The sequence below is a fragment of the Pseudorca crassidens genome, chromosome 4, assembly GCF_039906515.1.
Source record: "Pseudorca crassidens isolate mPseCra1 chromosome 4, mPseCra1.hap1, whole genome shotgun sequence".
Lineage (NCBI taxonomy): Eukaryota > Metazoa > Chordata > Mammalia > Artiodactyla > Delphinidae > Pseudorca > Pseudorca crassidens.
The window spans coordinates 131356603-131380061 of record NC_090299.1 but is presented as its reverse complement, the minus strand read 5'-3'; the positions used below and the strand labels follow the sequence as shown (position 1 = coordinate 131380061).

At 36.8% G+C, this 23459-nt stretch overlaps 1 protein-coding gene across 2 annotated transcripts in view; it reads left to right on the top strand.

Annotated features, from left to right (window-relative positions):
* Window positions 1-11231, top strand: part of SMARCA5 (SWI/SNF related, matrix associated, actin dependent regulator of chromatin, subfamily a, member 5) — a 53086-nt gene extending 41855 nt beyond the window's left edge. For both annotated transcript variants that reach the window (XM_067736775.1, XM_067736774.1), the window contains exons 15-24: window positions 1675-1823; window positions 2025-2144; window positions 2920-3030; window positions 3353-3466; window positions 3916-4038; window positions 4793-4925; window positions 5908-6026; window positions 6436-6648; window positions 9076-9183; window positions 9961-11231. In XM_067736775.1, the coding sequence (XP_067592876.1) occupies window positions 1675-1823; window positions 2025-2144; window positions 2920-3030; window positions 3353-3466; window positions 3916-4038; window positions 4793-4925; window positions 5908-6026; window positions 6436-6648; window positions 9076-9183; window positions 9961-10026 (1256 nt within the window). In that variant the 3' untranslated portion in view covers window positions 10027-11231. The remainder of the gene's footprint in view (window positions 1-1674; window positions 1824-2024; window positions 2145-2919; window positions 3031-3352; window positions 3467-3915; window positions 4039-4792; window positions 4926-5907; window positions 6027-6435; window positions 6649-9075; window positions 9184-9960) is intronic.
* The last annotated feature ends 12228 nt before the right edge of the window (window positions 11232-23459 follow it).

Below are 23459 nucleotides of genomic sequence, written 5' to 3'. Positions count from 1 at the left end.
GGAGGGGGAAGGGTAAGCTGTGACAAAGTGAGAGAGTGGCATGGACATATATACACTACCAAACGTAAAATAGATAGCTAGTGGGAAGCAGCCGCATAGCACAGGGAGATGAGCTCGGTGGTTTGTGACCACCTAGAGGGGTGGGATAGGGAGGGTGGGAGGGAGGGAGGCACAAGAGGGAGGAGATATGGGAACATACGTATAACTGATTCACTTTGTTAAAAAGCAGAAACTAACACACCATTGTAAAGCAATTATACTCCAATAAAGATGTTAAAAAAAAAGACAATACATGATTGCTTTATTATTAGTCGTTTTTGTTAATAATTGCTTAACATAGTGAGCTTACTTTGTACCAAGCCATGTGCTAAATATTTAAATACTGAGTATTACCTTCTTTAGTCTTCATGCCAGCTGGAGGTTGGCATCAGAGGTAGAAGCAAGTCACTTATTTACCGTTTACACAGCTAGGAGGTGACTCATCCGGGGCATCAAGAGCTATATAAACTATTACAGTGCAGTGTTTAATTAGGAAGTTCTCTGGGGACTTCTGGGGCCTGCCAAACAGGTTTCTCATGAGTGATGTAATGGCTAGTTTTTTTTCCCCCTCACATTCATCCATGCTTTTAGAAATACATCTGCCTTGTGGTTCTTGTTCTCAATTATTTTCATCTCTGAAACCCTTCTCTTTTTTTTTTTTTGAAGATTAAAAAAATACAAATTCTTTTACAGTCAGCTTAGAAAAGCTTTTTCAGTCTTTTGACTTAATGTTTTTGGGGTATTTTTTTATATTTACTAAGGCAACTTTTGGAGCAAAATTTTGTGCTAGTAGCTTTGTTAATCCCATTTATAGACATATTAGTCAAACAAGCCTTGGGTGCATATGCCTCTGTGTTAACTGTTTTGTGGACTAAGGGGTATAACTAAAAATATGAGAATATACAGAAGTACTTTATGTCTGAAAAGTTCCCTCCCAGTCCACAGGGAAGTAATTTCTGTAAGCTTAAGAGCATTTTGATAGCAGTGAGATAGCTTTCAAGAAACATGTTCTGTGGATACATTCTAACTTTGAAAGTCACAAATATTTGATGGTGCATTCTGTTAGGGATCCAAAACCATGATACAAGTATGTAAGGTCCCAGAAAACAGCTTGTATCTTTACCTACTCATTACAAGTTGGTTGAAGTAGAAAAATTAAAATAGAAGAAGTATATGTGAGTGGCTCTTGAAGTTTGGCAATATGAAGGTTTTTATACTTTTGTAAGTAGAACAAGCTGATTTGGGAGTATTAGTAATAATACTAATCAGTTTCTGCTTATCAGAAACTTCTTGTGTTTATAATGCTCTCACCTTTTGGTACTTAAAGTTATGGTAATAATTTTGATTTTCAGATATCCCAAGTTACTGTCATTCTCACTGTACAAGAATATATTTTATTGAAGTGGCATTTGGTAGGCTTCATTATGTAATATGTAAAGTTTAGAAATATTTCAGAGTTTACAGATTAGAATTTGGTATTTTATATAAAAATGAAAATTATCAGATGAGAATAAACAGAAATGATTGACGTTTGAGGCAAAATTATGTGGTATTACATCTAACATTTAAAATTCCAAATATCCAGTAAACTAAAGTTTGTTTGATTAACATTACACAATAAAACCTTTTTTTCAGGAAGACTTGTGGATCAGAACCTGAACAAAATTGGAAAAGATGAAATGCTTCAAATGATAAGGCATGGGGCAACACATGTATTTGCTTCAAAGGAAAGCGAGATTACTGATGAGGATATTGATGGTATTTTGGAAAGAGGTGCAAAGAAGGTGAGATGCAGATTAAATGATATGTTTAATATGTAAAATATTTTAAACCAGAACTGTTTGAGGAAATGGTTATGTGAGTTATCGGTAATCTGACTTCCACAGAAAGAAGTTTTTATGTAGTATAAAGCCTAATTTATTTTGACTATAGTTCTCATGCTTTTTAAATTCTCCATCTAATAGGATGTTTCTTTTGTTTCCTAGACTGCAGAGATGAATGAAAAGCTCTCCAAGATGGGTGAAAGCTCACTTAGAAACTTTACAATGGATACAGAGTCGAGTGTTTATAACTTTGAAGGAGAAGATTATAGAGAAAAACAAAAGGTAATTTAGAAAGAGATTTTGGTTACTTGAAGACTTAATATTTTACTTGAAACTTGGAATTTAAGTGTTAGGTGTAATGCCTTGTCTCAAACAGCAGTCATTCCTGTTTACTCACAACTAAATTATTTTCATTTTTGTGTTAAATTTAATGCCACATTTTCAGTTGGTAAAGTGAAATGTTTAAAAAGTTTATATATACTGTTACAGTGCACGATGTTGTGTGGGGTGATTATAGTAATTTGGGATATTTGAAAATTAAAACTTGCCAAAAAAAATCGTCACAACCTTATTAGACTTTTTTTTTTAAACAGCAGAATTGGCTGGTAATAATTAAAGGGAATAACTTCTTATTTCATAAGTAATACTTGCTGTTATATAGTGAAATTAGAAAATACCTACAGGGTAGAAGAAAAAAAAAATTCTACCTAATGCTTTCCCTTTTAATGTTTAGGCATGTACATCCTCTGAATTTTTTCTAGGCTAAATATATATCTACATTTCTCTCCTAATTGGGGTTCTAAACCTTCTGTAGCATTGTTTTTCACCTAGTATTCATTTGGTCAGGAAATACTTACTGAATGCCTATGCTCTTCACTAGACCTCCTGTGTGTTAATTGCATAGTCCCTAGCCTCATAGAGCTTGTAGTCTAGAATTTTATGAATATCTTTGCATTTATAAATAAGTCATAGTTATGTACATAGTCGGAGTTGCATTCATGTAGGATTTGCGACTATATAATAAAGTTGGTGATTTGAATTGTTTCCCGTGTGCTAGATTGCATTCACAGAGTGGATTGAACCACCTAAACGAGAAAGAAAAGCCAACTATGCTGTTGATGCCTATTTCAGGGAAGCTCTTCGTGTCAGTGAACCTAAAGCACCCAAGGTGAGTTGACAGAGCACAAATGTCTAAAAATGTTGGAACTGTAAATCATTTTTCTTCTTATACTCTTGAGATAAAATCAGATTGAGAATTAGATTTTATGGTTTCTTACAGTACACCTCCTTCAGCTTTTGTTAAAAGTTTTCTAAAGATTAATTTTGAATGTAAGCATTTAAAATTTGATTAATGTTTGTTCAGTTTTAGTGGAAGATGCATTCAGTTGCTTGGAGAATTGGCTGTCATGATTTTATAGAATGAAGAAAGGTTATAGATAGATTTAAAGCAAAATAGTTGCTTTCTTATGAAGAATACTTTTTGTTTTTAGGCTCCTCGACCTCCAAAACAACCTAATGTTCAGGATTTCCAGTTCTTTCCTCCACGTCTATTTGAATTATTGGAAAAAGAAATTCTATATTACAGAAAAACGATTGGGTACAAGGTAGAAGAAGTAACACTTTGTTCGTAACTAACCTAGTTTTTTGTTTTGTTTTTTAAAATATTTATTTATTTATTTATTTATTTATTTGGCTGTGCCGGGTCTTAGTTGCAGCATGTGGGATCCTCATTGTGGCTTGTGGGATCTTTAGTTGCAGCATGTGCACTTCTTAGTTGCGGCATGCATGCGGGATCTAGTTCCCTGACCAGGGATCGAACCGGGGCCCCCTGCGTTGGGAGCGTGGAGTCCTACCCACTTGGCCACCAGGGAAGTCCCTAATCTGGTTTGTTTTTAACTTAATAAATGCAGAATATCAGTATGTTTTCTTTCATGGCTGGATTAAAAATTGTGAAAAATTTGTGAAATGTCATGTACTTGGTTAAGAGTTTAGTTGATTGCATACTTCCTAAAATATATTGACTGATGACATAGGAAAAAAAAAATATTTTTAGGTGCCTCGAAATCCTGACCTACCAAATGCAGCACAGGCACAAAAAGAAGAACAGCTTAAAATTGATGAAGCTGAACCCCTTAATGATGAAGAATTAGAGGAAAAAGAGAAGCTTCTAACACAGGTATAGCCTTCAATCAACACAGAATTTAGTAACATTATTTTGTAAGGTGCTGTCTTAGGCTGTGTTGGAATATATAAAGGAAGTACATTTTTTTGATTTCAAAAATGGAATAATTGGTGATCATAAAGCATGGGCATATGGTGTTTACTACATTTTGATTGTCATTAGTTGTTGAGGTGGTAGAGAAGATTATGGATTTGCACCAGCCTTGGTAGAATGGGTATCCTTTTGATCACCATTCTTCCAGCACTCCCATCTTCCCTTTCCTGTGAATCTTCTACGTTGCTACTAAGTTATAATTCTCAATGACAAATCTCTGCTCCATACTTTTCTAATAACATCCTTTAAGTTTCAGTCAAGGCCTTTCAGAATCTGGCCTTAACCTACCTTTAAAGCCTTATTTTCCTTCTGTTTTCCCACTTGGTTTATATCTTTGCCCTTTAGTCTATGTTCATTCCTCCTGGCAAACTTCTACTCTTTGAAAGCTCAGTGAAAATGTCACCTTTTTGTGCAGCATTCTTTATTCTCCCACTCAGCTTCAATTGCTTGGCTATCTAAGCAATATATGATGCATTGCTAAAAGTGCTCATCTATGTACATGAAAATCTACTACTTTAAAAGCACTTAACTTAAAAAGAAAACTTGGAGCAACTGAAAATTTTCTATAATACTCAGCAGCATTGGTAAAGTTTAATAGCTTTTCTCCCAAGTTCAGTGTGCTGTGATTATATGTTTTGTTTCCATCGCTTTGAAGGGATTTACCAATTGGAATAAGAGAGATTTTAACCAGTTTATCAAAGCCAATGAGAAGTGGGGTCGTGATGATATTGAAAATATAGCAAGAGAAGTAGAAGGAAAAACTCCAGAAGAAGTCATTGAATACTCAGGTAATTCTCCTATTATTTTAATAGGTATAAGAATGTTCTCAGGCTTCTGGAGAGCTGTTGGAAAGTTCAGGTTTTCTTACTCTGAATACTGTTTTGATAAGCTTAATTTCACTACAACTTAGTGCCTTGGTTTTTTTAAAAAATAAATTTTATTTATTCATTTATTTTTGGCTGCGTTGGGTCTTCGTTGCCACGTGCAGGCTTTCTCTAGTTGTGGTGAGCAGGGGCTACTCTTTGTTGCGGTGCGCAGGCTTCTCATTGCGGTGGCTTCTCTGTTTGTGGAGCACAGGCTCTAGGTGTGCGGGCTTCAGTAGTTGTGGCACGTGGGCTCAGTAGTCGTGGCTCCCAGGCTCTAGAGCGCAGGCTCAGTAGTTGTGGTGCACGGGCTTAGTTACTCCGCGGCCTGTGGGATCTTCCCAGACCAGGGCTCGAACCCGTGTCCCCTGCATTGGCAGGCGGAATTTTAACCACTGCGCCACCAGGGAAGCCCTAGTGCCTTGTTTTGTTTTGTGTTTTTTAAAAATTGGAAAATCTCCCCTTCTTTAAAATGGCATCGTTAATTTTTTTTTTTTACCCCCATTCACTAGCTGTAGCCAAGGAAACAAGAATAGGTCACTGAATAATAGTTCCTTCATTTTTATTTCATTGTCTTTCATAAGTTTTCAAGTGTTATGTGTTTCTGTGTCTCCTGGAGCCAGTCAGATTGTCAGGTGGGTATAGCTCTGGTGGTCCGCCCAGAGCTTCAGAATAGACACAACTAAGAATTGGGGGATACTTCCTATAATCATCCAGCTTATCTTCCTGGTTTCTTCATAGTTAAGGAAACTGAGAAATAATTACGTGACTTACTAGTGTTAGATGTGGGGAAAATGGAAACATTTCTTAATCCTTAGCAAGTAAAATAGAGCACTTACAACAAGAAGTTATTTATCTTTCTGCCCTTCCCCCACCTATCTCATCTGCCCAACTCTTATTCCTACAGCTGTGTTCTGGGAAAGATGCAATGAGCTGCAGGACATAGAGAAGATTATGGCTCAGATTGAAAGGGGAGAGGCAAGAATTCAAAGAAGAATTAGTATCAAAAAAGCACTTGACACGAAGGTACTTTGAATATTGATAGTAAAATAACTCCTCTCAGTAATATGAGAGTTTAAAGTAACTTTTAAAAAGGAAAAGAAATGATGATATAAATTTTTTTTTCAAAGGACAGCATTCAAACATTATAGGTGTTCTCAACAGAATTTACCTCAGTATTTCAGTTGATATATCTCGGTCAGAGTCACTATGATTGGCTCTTTGCTGTGTGGTATACCAGAAAGTCTGAGTCTGTATTTCTTTTTAAAATAATAAAGACTGAAGTTGGTTCAGAACAAAGATTACAATGTAACTGACTTTGGATAGAAAGTTGATGTGAAATACAACATTTATAGCTAACTTTACTAAAGCCGAGTTTGAAACATAGATTATATAGGATTTGTATTTTATATAATATAAAATCTGATTTTCATAGATTGGACGGTACAAAGCACCTTTTCATCAGCTGAGAATATCTTATGGTACTAACAAAGGAAAAAACTACACTGAAGAAGAGGATCGTTTTCTGATCTGTATGCTTCACAAGCTTGGATTTGACAAAGAAAATGTTTATGATGAATTGCGACAGTGTATTCGCAACTCTCCTCAGTTCAGATTTGACTGGTTTCTAAAGTCCAGAACTGCAATGGTGAGTACTGGGAGCCTTTTTCTGTATTGTAGTAGAATTAAACTTCCTCTGACAGTTCAAAGGAAGTAGGTTATTTAATGTTCTTTAAGGTAACTTTTAAAATTCTATTAAGAGAAAACTGTGGTTCAGCTGTATCTTTGAAGTAAATTTTTGTTACAATATTGTTTGTATTACAGTTTAAATCAGTTCCTTAAGAAACAGTTCACATCCACAGTTAAAAACCTAATGTCATAAGTAACTTACAAAGTTTATTTTTTCTATTGTTTAATAGCACATCTTTTAACATCACTATATATGATAGGACTAATTTTTTTATGTGAATTTTAATCAGGTTCTAAGTAGGAGGAAATGTCACCATCAATTTTAACTTCTGAATGTAATGATCACAATTTAAAATTTGACTTTTGGTTTTATAAATGAACACATTTCTATAAAGAAAGGACTTGTACTCACGCATCTGCCCATCAGAATGCTGAGTTTGAGTTATTTAAAAAGAGCTTAATGTAGTAAAACACTATACTGATTTAATCCTAGGTTTTGTTTTTATTCCCAATATCAACCTGTTTCTGATCAGCAAGTTCCATTTGTAATGACCTAAAATTAGAATTCAGAAAAGTTTAGCTTTGATGAATTGCTCTTCTCTTATGTATTTTTTAAACTTTTTATTTGATATTAGAGTATAGTTTATTAACAATGTTGTGTTAGTTTCCGGTGTATAATAGCAAAGTGATTCAGTTATACATATATCTGTTCTTTTTCAGATTCTTTCCCCATTTAGGTTGTGCTATACAGTGGGTTCTTGTTGGTTATCCATTTTAAATACAGCGGTGTGTACATGTCAATCCCAAACTCCCTAATATACTTCCCTCATATACTCCCTAATATACCCGCTTCCCCCCGGTAACCATAAGTTCGTTCTCTAAGCCTTTGAGTCTGTTTCTGTTTTGTAAATAAGTTCATTTGTATCATGTTTTTTTAGATTTCGCATATATCATATGATATGTCTTTTTCTCTGTCTGACTTACTGTATTTTACCACCTTTGAGTTATTAGCTTCATCTTGTGTTCTTCAGGATGATGATAATGCCAAAACAATTCTGTAGTCTTAATTTTGAGATGTACTAGGATAGCAAAGTTTAAACAACTTTATAGTAGGATTTACCTCAGTATATTTAAAATACATTGTCACTCTTCAAGATGGAGGATAGTGTTTAGTCTTTAAATGTGACCACTGAAGGGGTTTTTTTCAGTAAACATCAACGGAGGCTACTGTTTTATGAAACCCTAGTTTGGGGAATGTTGCACTATAAATGCATTATAAATATATAGTTAGAGGAGACACATTCAGTTGCTATAAGCTCTATATTACGTCTTTTAAAGTAGGAACAATTTATATAATTAATAAGTGATTTTGTGGTGAGTGAAACAAGATGCAGTGTCACATTGATTTACTGGTACAATACCATGGTCTAAAACTGCGTGTTATTTCCTAATGTGTTTCATGTTAAGGCACACATACAAAATGATAATATGCGTATGGCCCCTTGTGATAAACAGTTGAGGCATAATCCTTTTCTAAGAGCCAAGAAGATTCATGCCATAGTACATCTGTAACACATTCTGGCATGTGTATCTCAGTGTACCTGTTAAAGGAAATACAGAACTTTGATGCAGTGTACTACCTTCTCTCTATATATACTATTGCAAATATTTCCAAACCTTATATGGTTGTGTCCTATACAATAATATTTTTAAATGATTTTATCGTGACCATTTGTGTAGAATGTCATGACAAGGAGAGGAAAAAAACAGTTTTACTCAGTACGTAGCCAGCAATGATACAAATGGACTCCTGTTTTCTTAAGGGGTATTTACTATTTCTACACTATAATTTAAAATCCTTTCTGGAGCCTGTGTAGACTGCTAAGGAGAGATGAGGTAAAACTCATCATAGATTTCTATGACTATTTTTCCCGAACTGGGAAAGACGGCAGGTGGTACACCGTCTACCACAATTCTAGTGGTAATGCGTTTAAGGGAAAGATTATATATACCTCTTATTAAGTTTCAGTTGATTTTGACCCTCAAGTATGTGCTCTGTTAATATTAAGTTTTGGAGGTAGATGACAGTTTTCAGGCATAGACACTATGTAGCAGAATTGCATATATTAAGAGATGTTCATTTTCACTGCTTCAGTTTCTAAGTGAAGGAAGGATTTATGAAAAATACACAACAGTATGGCCTTAAATAATGAAGTGAAAAGTTTACAGATAACCTTTTTTTATCCTCCTAGCATGGATTGTGTATGAAAATTACCAGTTCCTTTTGCTTTTTAAAATTTTGTCTATTGGGGGTATATAAGTGATATTACAAAACTTACGGATGGAGGATACAAGTTTACCATGTAAATTTATGTTTGTAACTCAGGAGCTCCAGAGGAGGTGTAACACTTTAATTACCTTGATTGAAAGAGAAAACATGGAACTAGAAGAAAAGGAGAAGGCAGAGAAAAAGAAAAGAGGACCAAAACCTTCAGTAAGTACTCATGAAAATGTAAATATTTTCTTGGGGAACTTAACTTTTTTCAAGAATTTGAACATTACTTGGCTATCACTGATGTGTTAGTTGTTTTTTTTTTTGTTTGTTTTTTGGTAAGTAGTATGGCCTTGGATTGCTTTAAAAGTATAAATTAAACTTGATTGCATTGTGTGGGGAAAATCATGTTATGATGGTAGTTCACAGTATGGGGATTTGTGAGAATATGGGAAGGTGTGTCTTGTGAATGGCAAGAGCTACACTTGATGTTGAGAGTACACATTATAATTTTAGAATATGTAAAGAAATATTAGGAAGGCAGTGGCCTTTACAACCTTTACTGTTCACTTCTAAACTTTGATTTATTGTACCAATGATATCTTAGCAATATGAAGGCAAGAATTATAAGAAAAGTCATCTAATAATGTTATCTAATTCTGTTATCTAATAATAATCATCAGGAAAGTCTAGTATACTCACAAAGTATTTCTCATTACTGCTTTCTTTTGATGAGAGGGCATGTTATACATTTGTTTGGTGTATTGATTTACTATTGCTAATTGTGAATTACTCATCTACTTCATTATTAGCATTAAGGTATTTATGTTAGTAAAATATGTAGATAAGATTATTTGGAGAATTAAGGTTATTCTGGTTAAGAAAAGTAATACCTGTTACTAAGTGGCAGTTATTAATAAATTGCTATCATGAGTCTTCCAATGTATTTCATGTTAATATGACTCTTGTGATGAAGATAATCCTTCTGTTTGTTTGTAGACCCAGAAACGTAAAATGGATGGAGCACCTGATGGCCGAGGAAGAAAAAAGAAGCTGAAACTATGAATACATATTTGTTTCATAATCACTAACTTTAAACCAGTAGTTCTTTAATTTACGGGTCTTCATAAGATGTACTGTACAATGCTCAATTGTTATGTCATTCAAAGACATCAGGTTCATCTGTTTACCAAGCTAGAAACATAGTATGTAGTTTCACTTTTTTAAATGCAACAGCTGTGCTGAAAATTTTTTATCATTAACACTTGAAGTAATAAAATAGGCTTCATTTATTAATAAATGTTTCATTTGATTTATTTTTATATTATAGTTCCATTTGTGAGGCTTGTGACTTTTGTTTATCAGCTATAATTTCTACACTTGTAAGGCTTAAAAAGAAGCAAACAAGTTAAAAAACAGAAAATTGCAAATAACATTTGTCCCTTCAGTCTTCACTTAGTTGTGTAATTGTGTTAATTCACTTTGCCTTTGCAGAAGTTTGGGTATCTTTGTAGTGCTATTGAGTCTCATCTGGGAAGATTATGTAAATTGCATTCTCCTTGCTTATTATATGGGTAGAATGGGAAAAAAAGGCAAGACAAATTCTCATTATATTCTATGCATATTTCTGTTATGCTTTCTGTTTCTGTAGTTGGTTCTGAGGTGAATATGCCCTATTCTGTTTGGAAGAATGGCCTTTTAGTTACATAGCCAAAGACATTTAGTATTTTCTGGTTCCTTAAGGTGTTGTTGTACCATTTTGTAAAAGGAATATTATTATTACTTTTTTTAATTGTTCGGTAAATATTTTTGACAAATTACCTTCTGAAGCAGCCACAGCTTAGAAATAATGTCAAAACTAAGGTGATTTTTTTTTTTTAAAAGACCCAGCCAAAATAAGGTGTGAATTTGTCATACTGTTAAAATGAAATTGGTAAAATATATCCCCTTCCAGTTTACTTTTTTGGGTTTTAGAGTAATTGAACGTTTTATTTTATTATATTTAAAATAATTTCTAAGTGTGAGCAGCAAGACTGACTATAATTCCAGTTTTTATTTTCTGTGGACAGACTTGATAAACTGGAGACCCTGAAGCAGGATTACCCAAATTGTAGTGTCAGGATTTTAGCTGTACCAGAGGCCTTTATGTGCTACACATAATTTGTATAAAGTTTTATATGTGCAAATTGGGTACATAAATAGTCTCCATTTTTCTAAGGGAATGCAATAAATGTAGCATCGTGAATAAATATAACTTTTATAATCCTTAAGTGGTCTTTTCTTTCCATTGCTGTAATTTTCTTTTCTCATTTGATTTTTATTTGCTTTTTTCCTTAGGACGTTATCTTTTTTCCTTAATTGGATTTTTTCGTCTCAGATTTCTATCAGTTGTTTTCATTTGCCCACACATAATTGGGATTTTTATTTATAAGGGTGATTTCTATAGTATTACTACTACTGCTTGCTTTTAAAAAGTGGGATTGCTGCCATCAGTGTCAAGCAAAATGCAGTGTTCATGGCAATTTTTGGAGTAATTTGGTTTGTTTTGTGTTCCCCCCAAATTGACTTCTTTATAGCCTTGGATTCTTAAAATAACAATTATGGATCTAATAATATATGCAAAACGTGAGGAATGGTTGTTTCTTCCATGAAAAGAGCTATCATTCTTGATTGGTGGCTTTATTTGGAGGAAATAATTGGGAAAATATAAGGCCAAAGAAAACTTTACGGAGCTCACAAAGGAAGTGGTGATTTCAAGAGGAAGAAAACACAGCCTAATTTGTGTGTGTGTGTGTGTGTGTGTGTGTGTGTGTGTGGTGTTGGAGGACGGAGTGGAGGAGGTGGGAGGAGGTTGAGAGTGGAAATACAAAAGGAACCTGGTGCCAGCTCTTCAGAGCTCAGGGACATGGGAACGTGTACAGGGAAACACTTGAAAAAAACATGAAAGAAACAATATTAAATTTAGCATTGTGGTTTAGCCAATGTGTGAGGCATTTGTGTTTCCCAGGTCAATTAGGATATCACTCTCGTATGTCTATCCAGAATAAAGTAAAGCCAAGTTTTTATTTATACTGCTAATTAAGGGAAGGAAAAATGGTAACTAATCTCAACCCAACTGTTTTAAAAGAGGAATTGGTGGTTGGAGTGGACTCAAAATTGGAATCCAATTTCCAGTTGATTTCCTCAATTTCCAGTTGAGGAATAGGAGGGCTTAAATAGGGGGAAGGAATGGTCCCTAAAGCCAGCTTAGAATAGGCTGGATGTTGACACAGGTGACCAGGGTCACTGTCTATTGTTACCCAGAATATTTCATTTAATAGTTAATTGAGTAAGCCTATATTATTCTGTTGGGAAGATTATATTCTATTGGGGAAGTATACAGGTAAAACTAATAAAATGTAATTTTAACTTAAGTCTTTTAAATATTAATGTAACCTTGGAGAAAAAAGATAATGGAAAATTTTCCAATAGCAAACATTTTTTTAAAAATTTAGGGTATTTCAAATTCATATAGTACACTTAAGGTGTGTGCTTTAATTTTACAGCAGTGCTTACATATGCTCATTTTAATGTGTTAAAGTTTTATTCATTTCCTTAGGAAATCTGAACTGAATAGCCGTAATTGAGGGTAGTGGCATTTATGGATCTCTAAATGTTGGTCTTTAAAGGATACTGTCTACAATATTAAAAAAAAAAAAACCCAATCCAAAAATGGGCAGAAGACCTAAATAGACATGTCTTCAAAGAAGACATACAGATGGTCAAGAAGCACATGAAAAGCTGCTCAACATCACTAATTATTAGAGAAATGCAAATCAAAACTACATGAGGGGCTTCCCTGGTGGCGCAGAGGTTGAAAGTCCGCCTGCCGATGCAGGGAACACGGGTTCGTGCCCCGGTCCGGGAGGATCCCACATGCCGCGGAGCGGCTGGGCCCATGAGCCATGGCCGCTCAGCCTGCGAGTCTGAAGCCTGTGCTCCACAACGGGAGAGGCCACAACAGTGAGAGGCCCGCATACTGGGGAAAAAAAAAAACTACATGAGGTATCACCTCGCACCAGTTAGAATGGGCATCATCAGAAAATCTACAAACAACAAATGCTGGAGAGGGTGTGGAGAAAGGGGAACCCTCTTGCACTGTTGGTGGGAATGTAAATTGATACAGACACTACGGAGAACAGTATGGAGGTTCCTTAAAAAACTAAAAGTAGAATTACCATATGACCCAGCAATCCCAGTACTGGGCATATACCCAGAGAAAACCGTAACTCAAAAAGACACATGCACCCCGATGTTCATTGCAGCACTATTTACAATAGCCAGGACATGGAAGCAACCTAAATGCCCATCAGCAGACAAATGGATAAAGAAGATGTGGTACATATATACAATGGAATATTACTCAGCCATAAAAAGGAACGAAACTGGGTCATTTGTAGAGACGTGGATGCATCTAGAGACTGTCATACACAGTGAAGTAAGTCAGAAAGAGAAAAATATCCTATATTAACGCATATATGTGGAATCTAGAAAAATGATACAGATGAACTGGTTTGCAAGGCAGAAATAGAGACACATGTAGAGAACAAACGTATGGACGCCAAGTGGGGAAAGCAGGGTTGGGGGGTGGTGGTGGTATGAATTGGGAGATTGGGATTGACACATATACACTAATGTATAAAATAGATAACTAATAAGAACCTGCTGTATAAAAAAATAAAATTCAAAAAAGATACTGTCCAGTTAAGTGTTAACAGGTACATGATAAGATAGTAAAAAGGGTCAATATGTTAACATTTAACACTTTAACCAATTAACCTATTTGTTGGTGGTTTCAAGTAATTGTTTTTCTCAAATAGGATTATGCTTTGTAATATTTTATTTCATATTTGTGTATTTTAAAAATATTGCTATTTTTTAAAGATCAGTATGTCAGTGTGGTAGATAAGTTCAGGTATAGTAACATTTTAAGGAACATTTATAAATCCCTTTTCTGAGAGGCCACCAGCCCTTAACACCAGACCGTTCCTGTCAGTGTGTCTCAGGGGGAATTAATTCAGTGGGCAGGCAGGCTCAAGTTGAAAAACTATGAACAGGTTGAATCAAGTGCACAATAATGCACTTGTTTCAGGCATAGAACACAGTTGTCCTGATTCCTATGACCATTTTAAAGGCAGGGGCAGCTCTTTGTAAAAATAATAGTGTAACCTATCTCGTGTCTGGAGCCAGAATACTCCTGCACAGCCCTCACACTCAGATTTGTGCACCAAGTTTTAGAATTACGGCCTATGTTTAGGCAGTCACTCACTGAACACTGGTGAACCTTGACAGCAGAAGCAGTCGGGGTAGTGTTCCAACATCCTCACCATGTACACCTTTCTCAAACCACTTTTCTTTTCTGCTTATATCTCAGGCATCACTCAGTACTGCAAATTGCACTTGGAAAGAAGTATCACCCTGAATCTGATGTATTTTGAGAACGGAGATATCATAGTAATCTGTGGACTTACAGTGATAAACTAAAATCTTCACCCTGGGAGCTTGTAAGAAATGTAGACTCTAAGGCATCATGCCAGACCTGCTGAATTAAAATCTGCATTTTAATAAAACCCTCAAAGGTGATTCATATGCATGGGAAATTTTGAAAAGCGCTGCTTTAAACTGCCAAAGTAAAATAAAATGAAACCTTAATAGGTGTTTAACAGATATATTGACATGATATCATCAGGGTAACAGATCTTTTAGTTTAGGTCAGGAAGATCATTCAATACTATTTCAGAGAAAATGCTTTTATGTTGAATTTTGGATCTGCAGATAGTTTTAGCAGGGGTTCCTCTGGTGAGCTGTAATATACTAGCATTTAAGTCACCACATTTCAATTACATTGGAGCAGCGTGTGGTCCGAGGACCAGCAGCAGTGGCGGCACCTGGGAGTTTGTTAAAATTACAATTGCCACAGCTTACCCTTCCCCCTCCCCATAAAGCAAGAGAGAGGCGTGGACATATATACACTACCAAATGTAAAATAGATAGCTGTGGGAAGCAGCCGCATAGCACAGGGAGATCAGCTCGGTGCTTTGTGACCACCTAGAGGGGTGGGATAGGGAGGGTGGGAGGGAGGGAGATGCAAGAGGGAGGGGATATGGGAACATATGTATATGTATAACCGATTCATTTTGTTGTAAAGCAGAAAACTAACACACCATTGTAAAGCAATTATACTCCAATAAAGATGTTAAAAAAAATTACAATTGCTCAGATCAGATCACACCACACTCCGTTCTGCTGAATGAGAAGCGGGGTTGGGGGTGGGTGGCTTGCATTTATGTCCGAGGCTCTCCAGGTGATTCATACTGAAGTTTGAGATGCACTGGGTTAGTACCTCTCACTATACCTGTTGGTTTCCCCTTCCTTTAAAGGGAACAAATGTTACATAACTTTGGATGGTGACTTGCTTTTTTCTACTCACCTTTTTATAAATCCAATTATGAGACTATAAAAGGAAGCAGGCTGAGTGCGTGGGTCATTAAACAAATCATGCCTGAGTCATCTCATTTTTATAACGAAGGTGAGGCGTTCATGGGTAGAGCTATAAGCCACCTCTCCTTATAGGGATGATGTACAAACAGTGGTTAAAGAACCAGACGTGGTGACAGAAGGGTTTTGGATGAGTGTGTCATCTCTTTCACAGGAAGGACCATTTTTAACATCAAAAGTTATTCTCAGCACATTTGTCCTGCTGTATGTTGTCACTTTCGATACATGGTTGATCTGGTTTGAAGTCAGAAACTTTTGTCCCCCTGTTGACGCACAGACGACAATATCTGCTGCTAGGGATGGTCAAGGTCAGCTTGTAGCATGGTAGACTTCTGAGGAGTCACCATAACTGCTGAGTGGAGTTACTGTCTGGTTGCTGTTAAAGTAGCTTACAGATTGGTCATTTTTCTCATCTGCGACATCAACCTTATGTCTGAGTAGAAGGGAAGTCAGTAACATGAGGCAGCTCAGGAACAGGAGCTGCGTCCCCCAGATGGACATGGTGCTGCTTGGAGGATCCATACCTATAGTTTCTAGTCCCGTGAGCTGCGCCACCTGGGAGCAAGTCTGGAGGAAGCTGGCTTTTTTAAAGGTTCAGGGCGATATGCTGAGCATGGGTGCCCTTGTTTTTATCAGCAGGTGTATCTGGAGATAGAGTCGGGAACTCAGGATTGGCTCTTCTGCATTTGAAGGCTTTGCCCCCAGCAAAGGAGAGTGCGGACTGATAATATTCCGGACTCCTCTTTCCAAACGCTCTGTTTGCACACTTCTTCTCTTTTTTTTTTTTGGCTGCAAGCTTGCAGGATCTTAGTCCCCTGACCAGGGATTGAACCCAGGCCACAGCAGTGAGAGTGCCAAGTCCTAAGCACTGGACCGCCAGGGAATTCCGTCTGTTGGCACTCTTTCTTGATTCGACAGTATAAATTGTATGTATGTACCACTCTCTTTCAGTTGCCACCTTTGAACAAAGAAATCTGCTTTGAGGAAGTTTACACAGTAAGAGAAATTATAAGGGGGTGGGAGTTTGGAAGCTATCGTTAAAGGCATTGGTGGGGCTGCACTTCTTCCAGGGGCTCTAGAGGAGGATCCAGTTCTTGCCTCTGCCAACCGTCCGTGGCTTGTCACTTCGATCTCTGCTTTTATGGTCACATTGCCTTCTTTTCTGTGTCATCTCCACCGATTCCTTCCTATAAGGACACTTGTCAGTACAGTTAGGGTGCCCCAGGATGATCTTCCCACCTCAGAATCCGTAACTTAATCCTATCGGCAAAGATGCTTTTCCCATATGAGCTAGGGCTCACGGGTTCCATGGATTAGGACCTGAATTCTTTGGTGGCCGTTACTCAGCTTGCTACACCTGTCAAATTCAGTTTGTTTCGTTTCTTTGTCTTACCTCCCAATGTTTAGAGACACATTCAGTGAAGCCCAGTTACTGAACTCCACTTTTCTTTTTCTTTTCACTTCTATTGTACTTAGTTTTGATGGCTTGCATATATCTCTTGGTGTCTGGCTCATTTTTCCAAAGTCAGAGTTAATGTTCCCAAAGGGACCCCATACGACTCTGTCCCAAGTTGTGATAATACAGTAGAGAGAAGTCATTACAACCTGTTTAATTTCCTTAATTTCATAAATAGCAACAACTTGCCATTGAAGAGATTTACCAATAGAACTATACAGTAAGTTTGGAAAAAATGAGTGATAATCTCATTACCCTAACACAAAGTTCTTATCTTTTCGAGGCATGTCCTTTTAGTTTTTTTTTTTTTTTTTCAGTACACGGGCCTCTCACCGCTGTGGCCTCTCCCGTTGTGGAGCACAGGCTCCGGACGCGCAGGCTCAGCGACCATGGCTCACGGGCCCAGCCGCTCCGCGGCATGTGGGATCCTCCCGGACCAGGGCACGAACCCGTGTCCCCTGTATCGGCAGGCGGACTCTCAACCACTGCGCCACCAGGGAAGCCCCGTTTTTTCCATATTTTTTAAGGCTTGCAGTAGCAACATGATCACTGATAATCTAGAATTCATTATGCCATCAAGTGGCTATCTCATGATTCAATGAACTATTTCCTGAGTACTGGACATTTAGGTTGCTTATTATTATTATAAAAAAGGTTAGTAGGAGCAATATTGGGGTGACTAGTGTCAAATAAATTTTAGAATGCTTACCTGGCAGAAAACTAATTGTGGAGTCATCCTCTGTCATCACCTGAGCCCTGGTGGGTGTAGCAGCACAGCAAGGACCTGTGCCTGGTGTCTCCACTATGGGAAGTGAATGCCCTTAGCTGCCTTTTTCATTCACCCTGTATGTGGGCTCCTTAAATTTGGCACTGGGTACTGGAATGAAATGTACAACATCTTTCCATTCATAGTTTACACAGTAACAGTGACATCATGGGCATCTGGTATATCTCCATTATGCCTTCCAAATCCCTAAGAAAACTAAAATATTAAATCAGGAAAAATGTATATGCTTTTTCTCCATAAAAATGTTATCCCTCGGGAAGAATATGTGAAGAGTGAAAATAAGCCCAATTTTCCATAGTGTATAGCTCCATTCTTAGTAGGAAATGAGGCATTTTTCACTCTCTTAAGCCATTAGATCATTTTCATAACCCAGCTACCGAATACACCGTAGGTTGTATCTAGAATACACTAGGTTTTATCCTAGAAGCCTAAAAATCTTAGTTTTGCTTCCCTGGCATGTCTTACTGGGAGGAAACTGGGAATGTAACAGATCAACTTCATAGAAATCGTCGTGGGTAACGTCACCCAGAAAAAAAGATGTATGCATAAGCACTGCATTCATCTGAATGTAATTCCTTAACAAAAGACAGAATAAGAGAGAGAAAGAGAGTGATTTTCTGCAAAACACTGAAAGGCTAGGATTAATTTCAGGTGCAAAATAGAATCCTCCATGGCTTTTTTTTTTTTAACAAGGCTGATAATGTGAATTTCTCCTGGGCACAGAAGTACTCAGTGGGAAGGTCAAATTGGTTGCTTCATTTGGAGACTAAGTCAGGGCATCAGTAGGACCTGTTGGGTGTATCTGAGAGTTATCCTGGCCAAGACGTAGTTTTCTATTATTTTTTTTAAACATTTATGAAGGATCCATATCTCTCTGACATGCTGGAGAAGGCCAGTAAGTGTTTGTTGAATTTAATTGAGTTTAAAAGATTTTTGATTGTGGTGGTTGGGAAAATTGGAAGATGAGGGAGGGTGACTTTCTGTTGGTAGATATTTACTCAGACAGGAATTAGAACTGAAAGGGATCTTAACAGAAATGGAGTGCAAACTTCTCATTTTACAGAGGGAGAAGTGAGGTGAAGAGTTGTGAAGTAGTTTGGAGAAATCTCCTCTCTGGTTGGGGAAGCTGATGTTGTCTAGCAATGAAGCACAACCTGGGCTGATGGGAGAGAAGGACTTCTCTACCTATATATGCAGACCCCATGGTAGTCAAGAGCCTTCTTATCCTTGCCCAATATTTTGGGAGATGGCTTCTTCTTTTTTTTTTTTTTTGCATTTGTAGTTTTTTAAATTTATTTTTTATCAAATAATACAATATTGTGTTACTTTCTGGTGTACAGCAAAGCGATTCATTTATACATATATATATACACACATATATATTCTTTTTCAAATTCTTTTCCATTATGATTTATTATAGCATATTGAATATAGTTCCCTGTGTTATACAGTAAGATCTTGTTGTTTATCTACCCTATATATAATAGTTTACATCTGCTAACCCCAAACTCCCAATCCATCCCTCCCCCACCCACCCTCCCCCTTGGTAGCCACAGGTCTGTCCTCTATGTCTGTGAGTCTGTTTCTGTTTTGTAAATAAGTTCATTTGTGTCATATTTTAGATTCCACATATAAGTGATATCACACGGTATTTGTTTTTCTCTTTCTGACTTAACTTCACTTAGTATGATAATCTTTAGGTCCATTCATGTTGCTGCAAATGGCATTATTTCATTCTTTTGTATGGCTGAGTAGTATTCCATTGTGTATATGTACCACATCTTCTTTATCCATTCATTTGTTGATGGACATTTACATTGTTTCCATGTCTTGGCTGTTGTGAATAGTGCTGCTATGAACATAGGGGTGCATGTATCTTTTTGATTATAGTTTTGTCTGGATATATGCCCAGGAGTGGGATTGCAGGATCATATGGCAACTCTATTTTTAGTTTTCTGAGGAACCTCCATACTGTTCTCCATAGTGGCTGCACCAATTTACATTCCCACCAACAGTGTAGGAGAGTTCCCTCTTCTCCACACCTCTCCAGCATTTATTTGTAGACTTTTTTTTTTTTTTTTATTTGTAGACTTTTTGATGATGGCCATTCTGACCGGTGTGAGCTGGTACCAGGAGATGACTTCTTGAAATGGCTTCTGTCATGTGCCATGTTGGCTTGAGAATACGTTAAGTCATGTCTGTAATACAAATTTAAAAAATGTTTTTACAAGAAATACCTAAAAGATAATGATGGGGCACAAAGAGGTGGTTTTCAAAATAGTTTGGAAACTCTAATTTATGTAGTATTAGCTGAGGCACAATAATGGTGATTTATATTGTCAGCTTAAAATGAGTAAAGAATTGGCAGTTTGAAGATTTTACAATTCTTTAAATTTTCTTTGTTCTCTCTTGTGATACTTGCATTTTTACACTTTATTGTTTATTATCTTCTTTTATAAAGGAGTTTGCAAAAGAACGGAGAGTTGATGAAAGGATTTCCCTTCTAAGTAGCCCTGATAAAGACTTGTGGAGGAAGACTGAGCAATGGGCAAAAAGGAGGTTTAGGCTTATCTGCAAATCTCAGTAAGGGCACTCAGCACTATAACCAGAAAAACTGACAGAGGATGAGGGTCTCTCTACAGTTGAAAAGTGCTTCCTGTCCAGCATGAATCAGCAAAGAAAGGTCGACCCTTTTGTTCTTAACTGTTGATTTAATTGAGGACAGTGGGTTTCACTGGCCTTGGTAACAAAGTAAAAGAAAATAGAAAAAAACAAAGAGCACGGTCTAACAATCTTTTGTCGGCTGGATCCTTTCTCTGTTTGTACATATTCATACAGTTACATAAACTAGATTTGCACATATCACCAGAATATATGTAACACCAATGTCAGTTCAATACCATTGATATCCTGGAGTTGCTAAGATCTGGAAACTGTGGTTAGGAGATGTGTTTTGGCTGTTTCCCCTCCCTTGAAGTCTTTCAATCAAAAGAACGACAAGCACTCTGTTTAGAGTCAGTGACGGTGTCATTGATGAAAATGGTGGTTTTACTGGGTTCTCCAATTGCTGTGTCCAGAGGCATCTGGAGAAGTAATTCAAACCTCTCTGGACCCTCTGAGATGGGCTGTCCCAGGTCATCAAGGATTGTCAATCGGAACATCTCAACACACACTCCTGGAGCGAAGGCCAGTTTTGGGCTGATGCCAACATAGTCTAGCCCAGCTAGTGGGAAAGGAAAGCCAAGAGTGAGACTGCAGAATTCACTGCCAGAAGGTTTCCTTCAGAGAAAAAAAAAATTCAGAGACTGTCTGTAGCATTCTTCTATGTACACAGCACTTTCAGATGCATATTTTTTTGGCTTGATCCTCAGAAAGGGGAAATTTCCATGTTCTACCAAATGCCGCAATAGCCAGTGATCTGTCACCACATGCTCTCCATCACCTTCCAAGCACTTCCACAAAAATCCCACCTACAGACTGACGGCTCTCTGAAGGCAAATTCAATTTGTAATGAAAGCGTTTCCCTTTTCTATTTGGAACTGTTAAGATGATGATCATGACTTTTAGTTTGACTAGGTTTCACTCATTCACCTTTGCCAGACCTCTGGTTTAACCTTACAACATTCCGCTCAATTTACTTGGCCATGAAGGCTTTGCTATTTTCTGGGTTATTAATCATTTTGCAAGCTGGCTCACCTGATCGTATTGCTTCTTTGCTACTTATTTAAAAAAATCATCCAATGTCATGACAAATTATAATCAAGAGAATAAAATAGGAAACCCTGAGTGATATAGATAACTATATAAATAAATGGAGGAATAGAATATTTACATTGTCTTAAAGTATCTCTCATAAAAGTCTTCTTAATTGCAAAGGAAGAAAAGTAACTTTATAGTAAAGAAACCTGGCAGGTACCACTTTAACCAAGTGGTCAAAGTTAATACCACCAACAGTGGGGTAAATTGAAATTGTGTGCCATTGGGTAGAATGCAATGAGAATGCAGTACCATCTCTGTGATATTCCTGCTGGAGATGCATAGCCTGAATCTGATTATGAGGAAACATCAGACAAGCCCAAACTGGGGGATATTTTACAAAACTGGTTTGTAATCTTTTTTTTTTAATTTTTAGTTTATATTGGAGCATAGTTTATTTACAATGTTGTGTTAGTTTCAGGTGTACAGCAAAGTGATTCAGTTGTACATATACATATATCTATTTTTTTTCAGATTCTTTTCCCGTATCTGTTATTATAGAATACTGAGTTCCCTGTGCTATAGAGTAGGCCCTTGTTGGTTATCTATTTTATGTAGAGTAGTGTGTCTATGTTAATCCCAAACTCCTAATTTATCCCTTCCCCCTGGTTTGTAATCTTGAAAAATATCAAAGTCATGAAAGTCAAGGAAAGACAAGGAACTGTCCAGATGGAAGAAAACTGAACGACATGATGACTAAATACAATGTGTGACTCTGAACTGGATTGTTTTGCTATGAGTTGGGGGACAACGGGTGGAACTTGAATGAGGTCTCAAGATGAGACTGTAGTAATGTATCAGTTAATTACCTGATTTTATGCTTGTACTGTGAGTATAGAGGAGAATGTCTCTGTAGGAGTTGCATTCCAAGTTTTTGAAGAGATGGGTCCAGATTTACTGGCAACCTATGGTTCAGGAAAAAAAGTGTTTTTACTGGACTTGTCACTTTTCTATAAGTTTGAGATTGTATAAAAAATTTTAAAGCCATTAAATAATTACATTAAGAAAAAACCAAAATGAGATTACGGTGAAAAGTACCAAGTCAGGAAAGTAAGGGAAAGGGGATTTGGGATCTTACGCACTTTGGTCCAGATCTTAATTCCACTGCTTACTTGTACAAACTATTTCATCTGTTTGAGTCTCAATTTCTTTAACTGCAAAATGGGTATAATTATTGCTACTTTACAAAGGTAGTTGTGAAGATTAGAGATAATACAGCAAAGATGCTAGCACAGAGTCTGGCATATAATAATGATAATATAAATACATATGCATAATTATTATTGTTAATTAACCAACCTGAGCTGATGTCAGGTATTTACTAGCTTCTGGAGATTATCAAGTCTAAACTGCTATCTCTGCATATCTCCCATGAATCACCACCTCAAGCATGGATTAGTCCATCCCTACCCGAGAGCTAGCAGATGGGTCATTCATTATTTGTATGCAAGGAGATTTATCTAAATGAATGTTAATTTCTTTTCCCAACCGTAAACAAAAAAGCCCGAGGAGCCAACTGGTCTATTCACTTTTGGTTTCACAAATACATATAGAGTGAGAAATAGCTCTGTCTGAAAATTACAAGAAAGAAAGGAAAGCAAGAAAAATAAAAAAAAGAGCAAAACAACAACAAAAGAACTTTAAGGATCATCACTGGTGTCCTGTACAGTACGATGTGATATATTCCCTGAAGTGTTATAACAGGTTAATTCTCCCAAGAGCAAGCTCTGGGCTGTAAAGCTGTCTTTAGTTTCCTTAACTGTTTCTGGGGTACATGCTGCAACTGGGTTCACATTTTCATAGATACATTTTCTCTTTTTGTCTTGTCCGTTCATGTAGGTTTTAGACTGCTGAGTTTTATTTGCAGGATTTGTGCTTTCACTTAGTTTTTATCTTTACATATTCTCATGCGTCTTGGCTCTATATGATGCTAATCCTTAACTCTGCTGCCTGTCCACATCC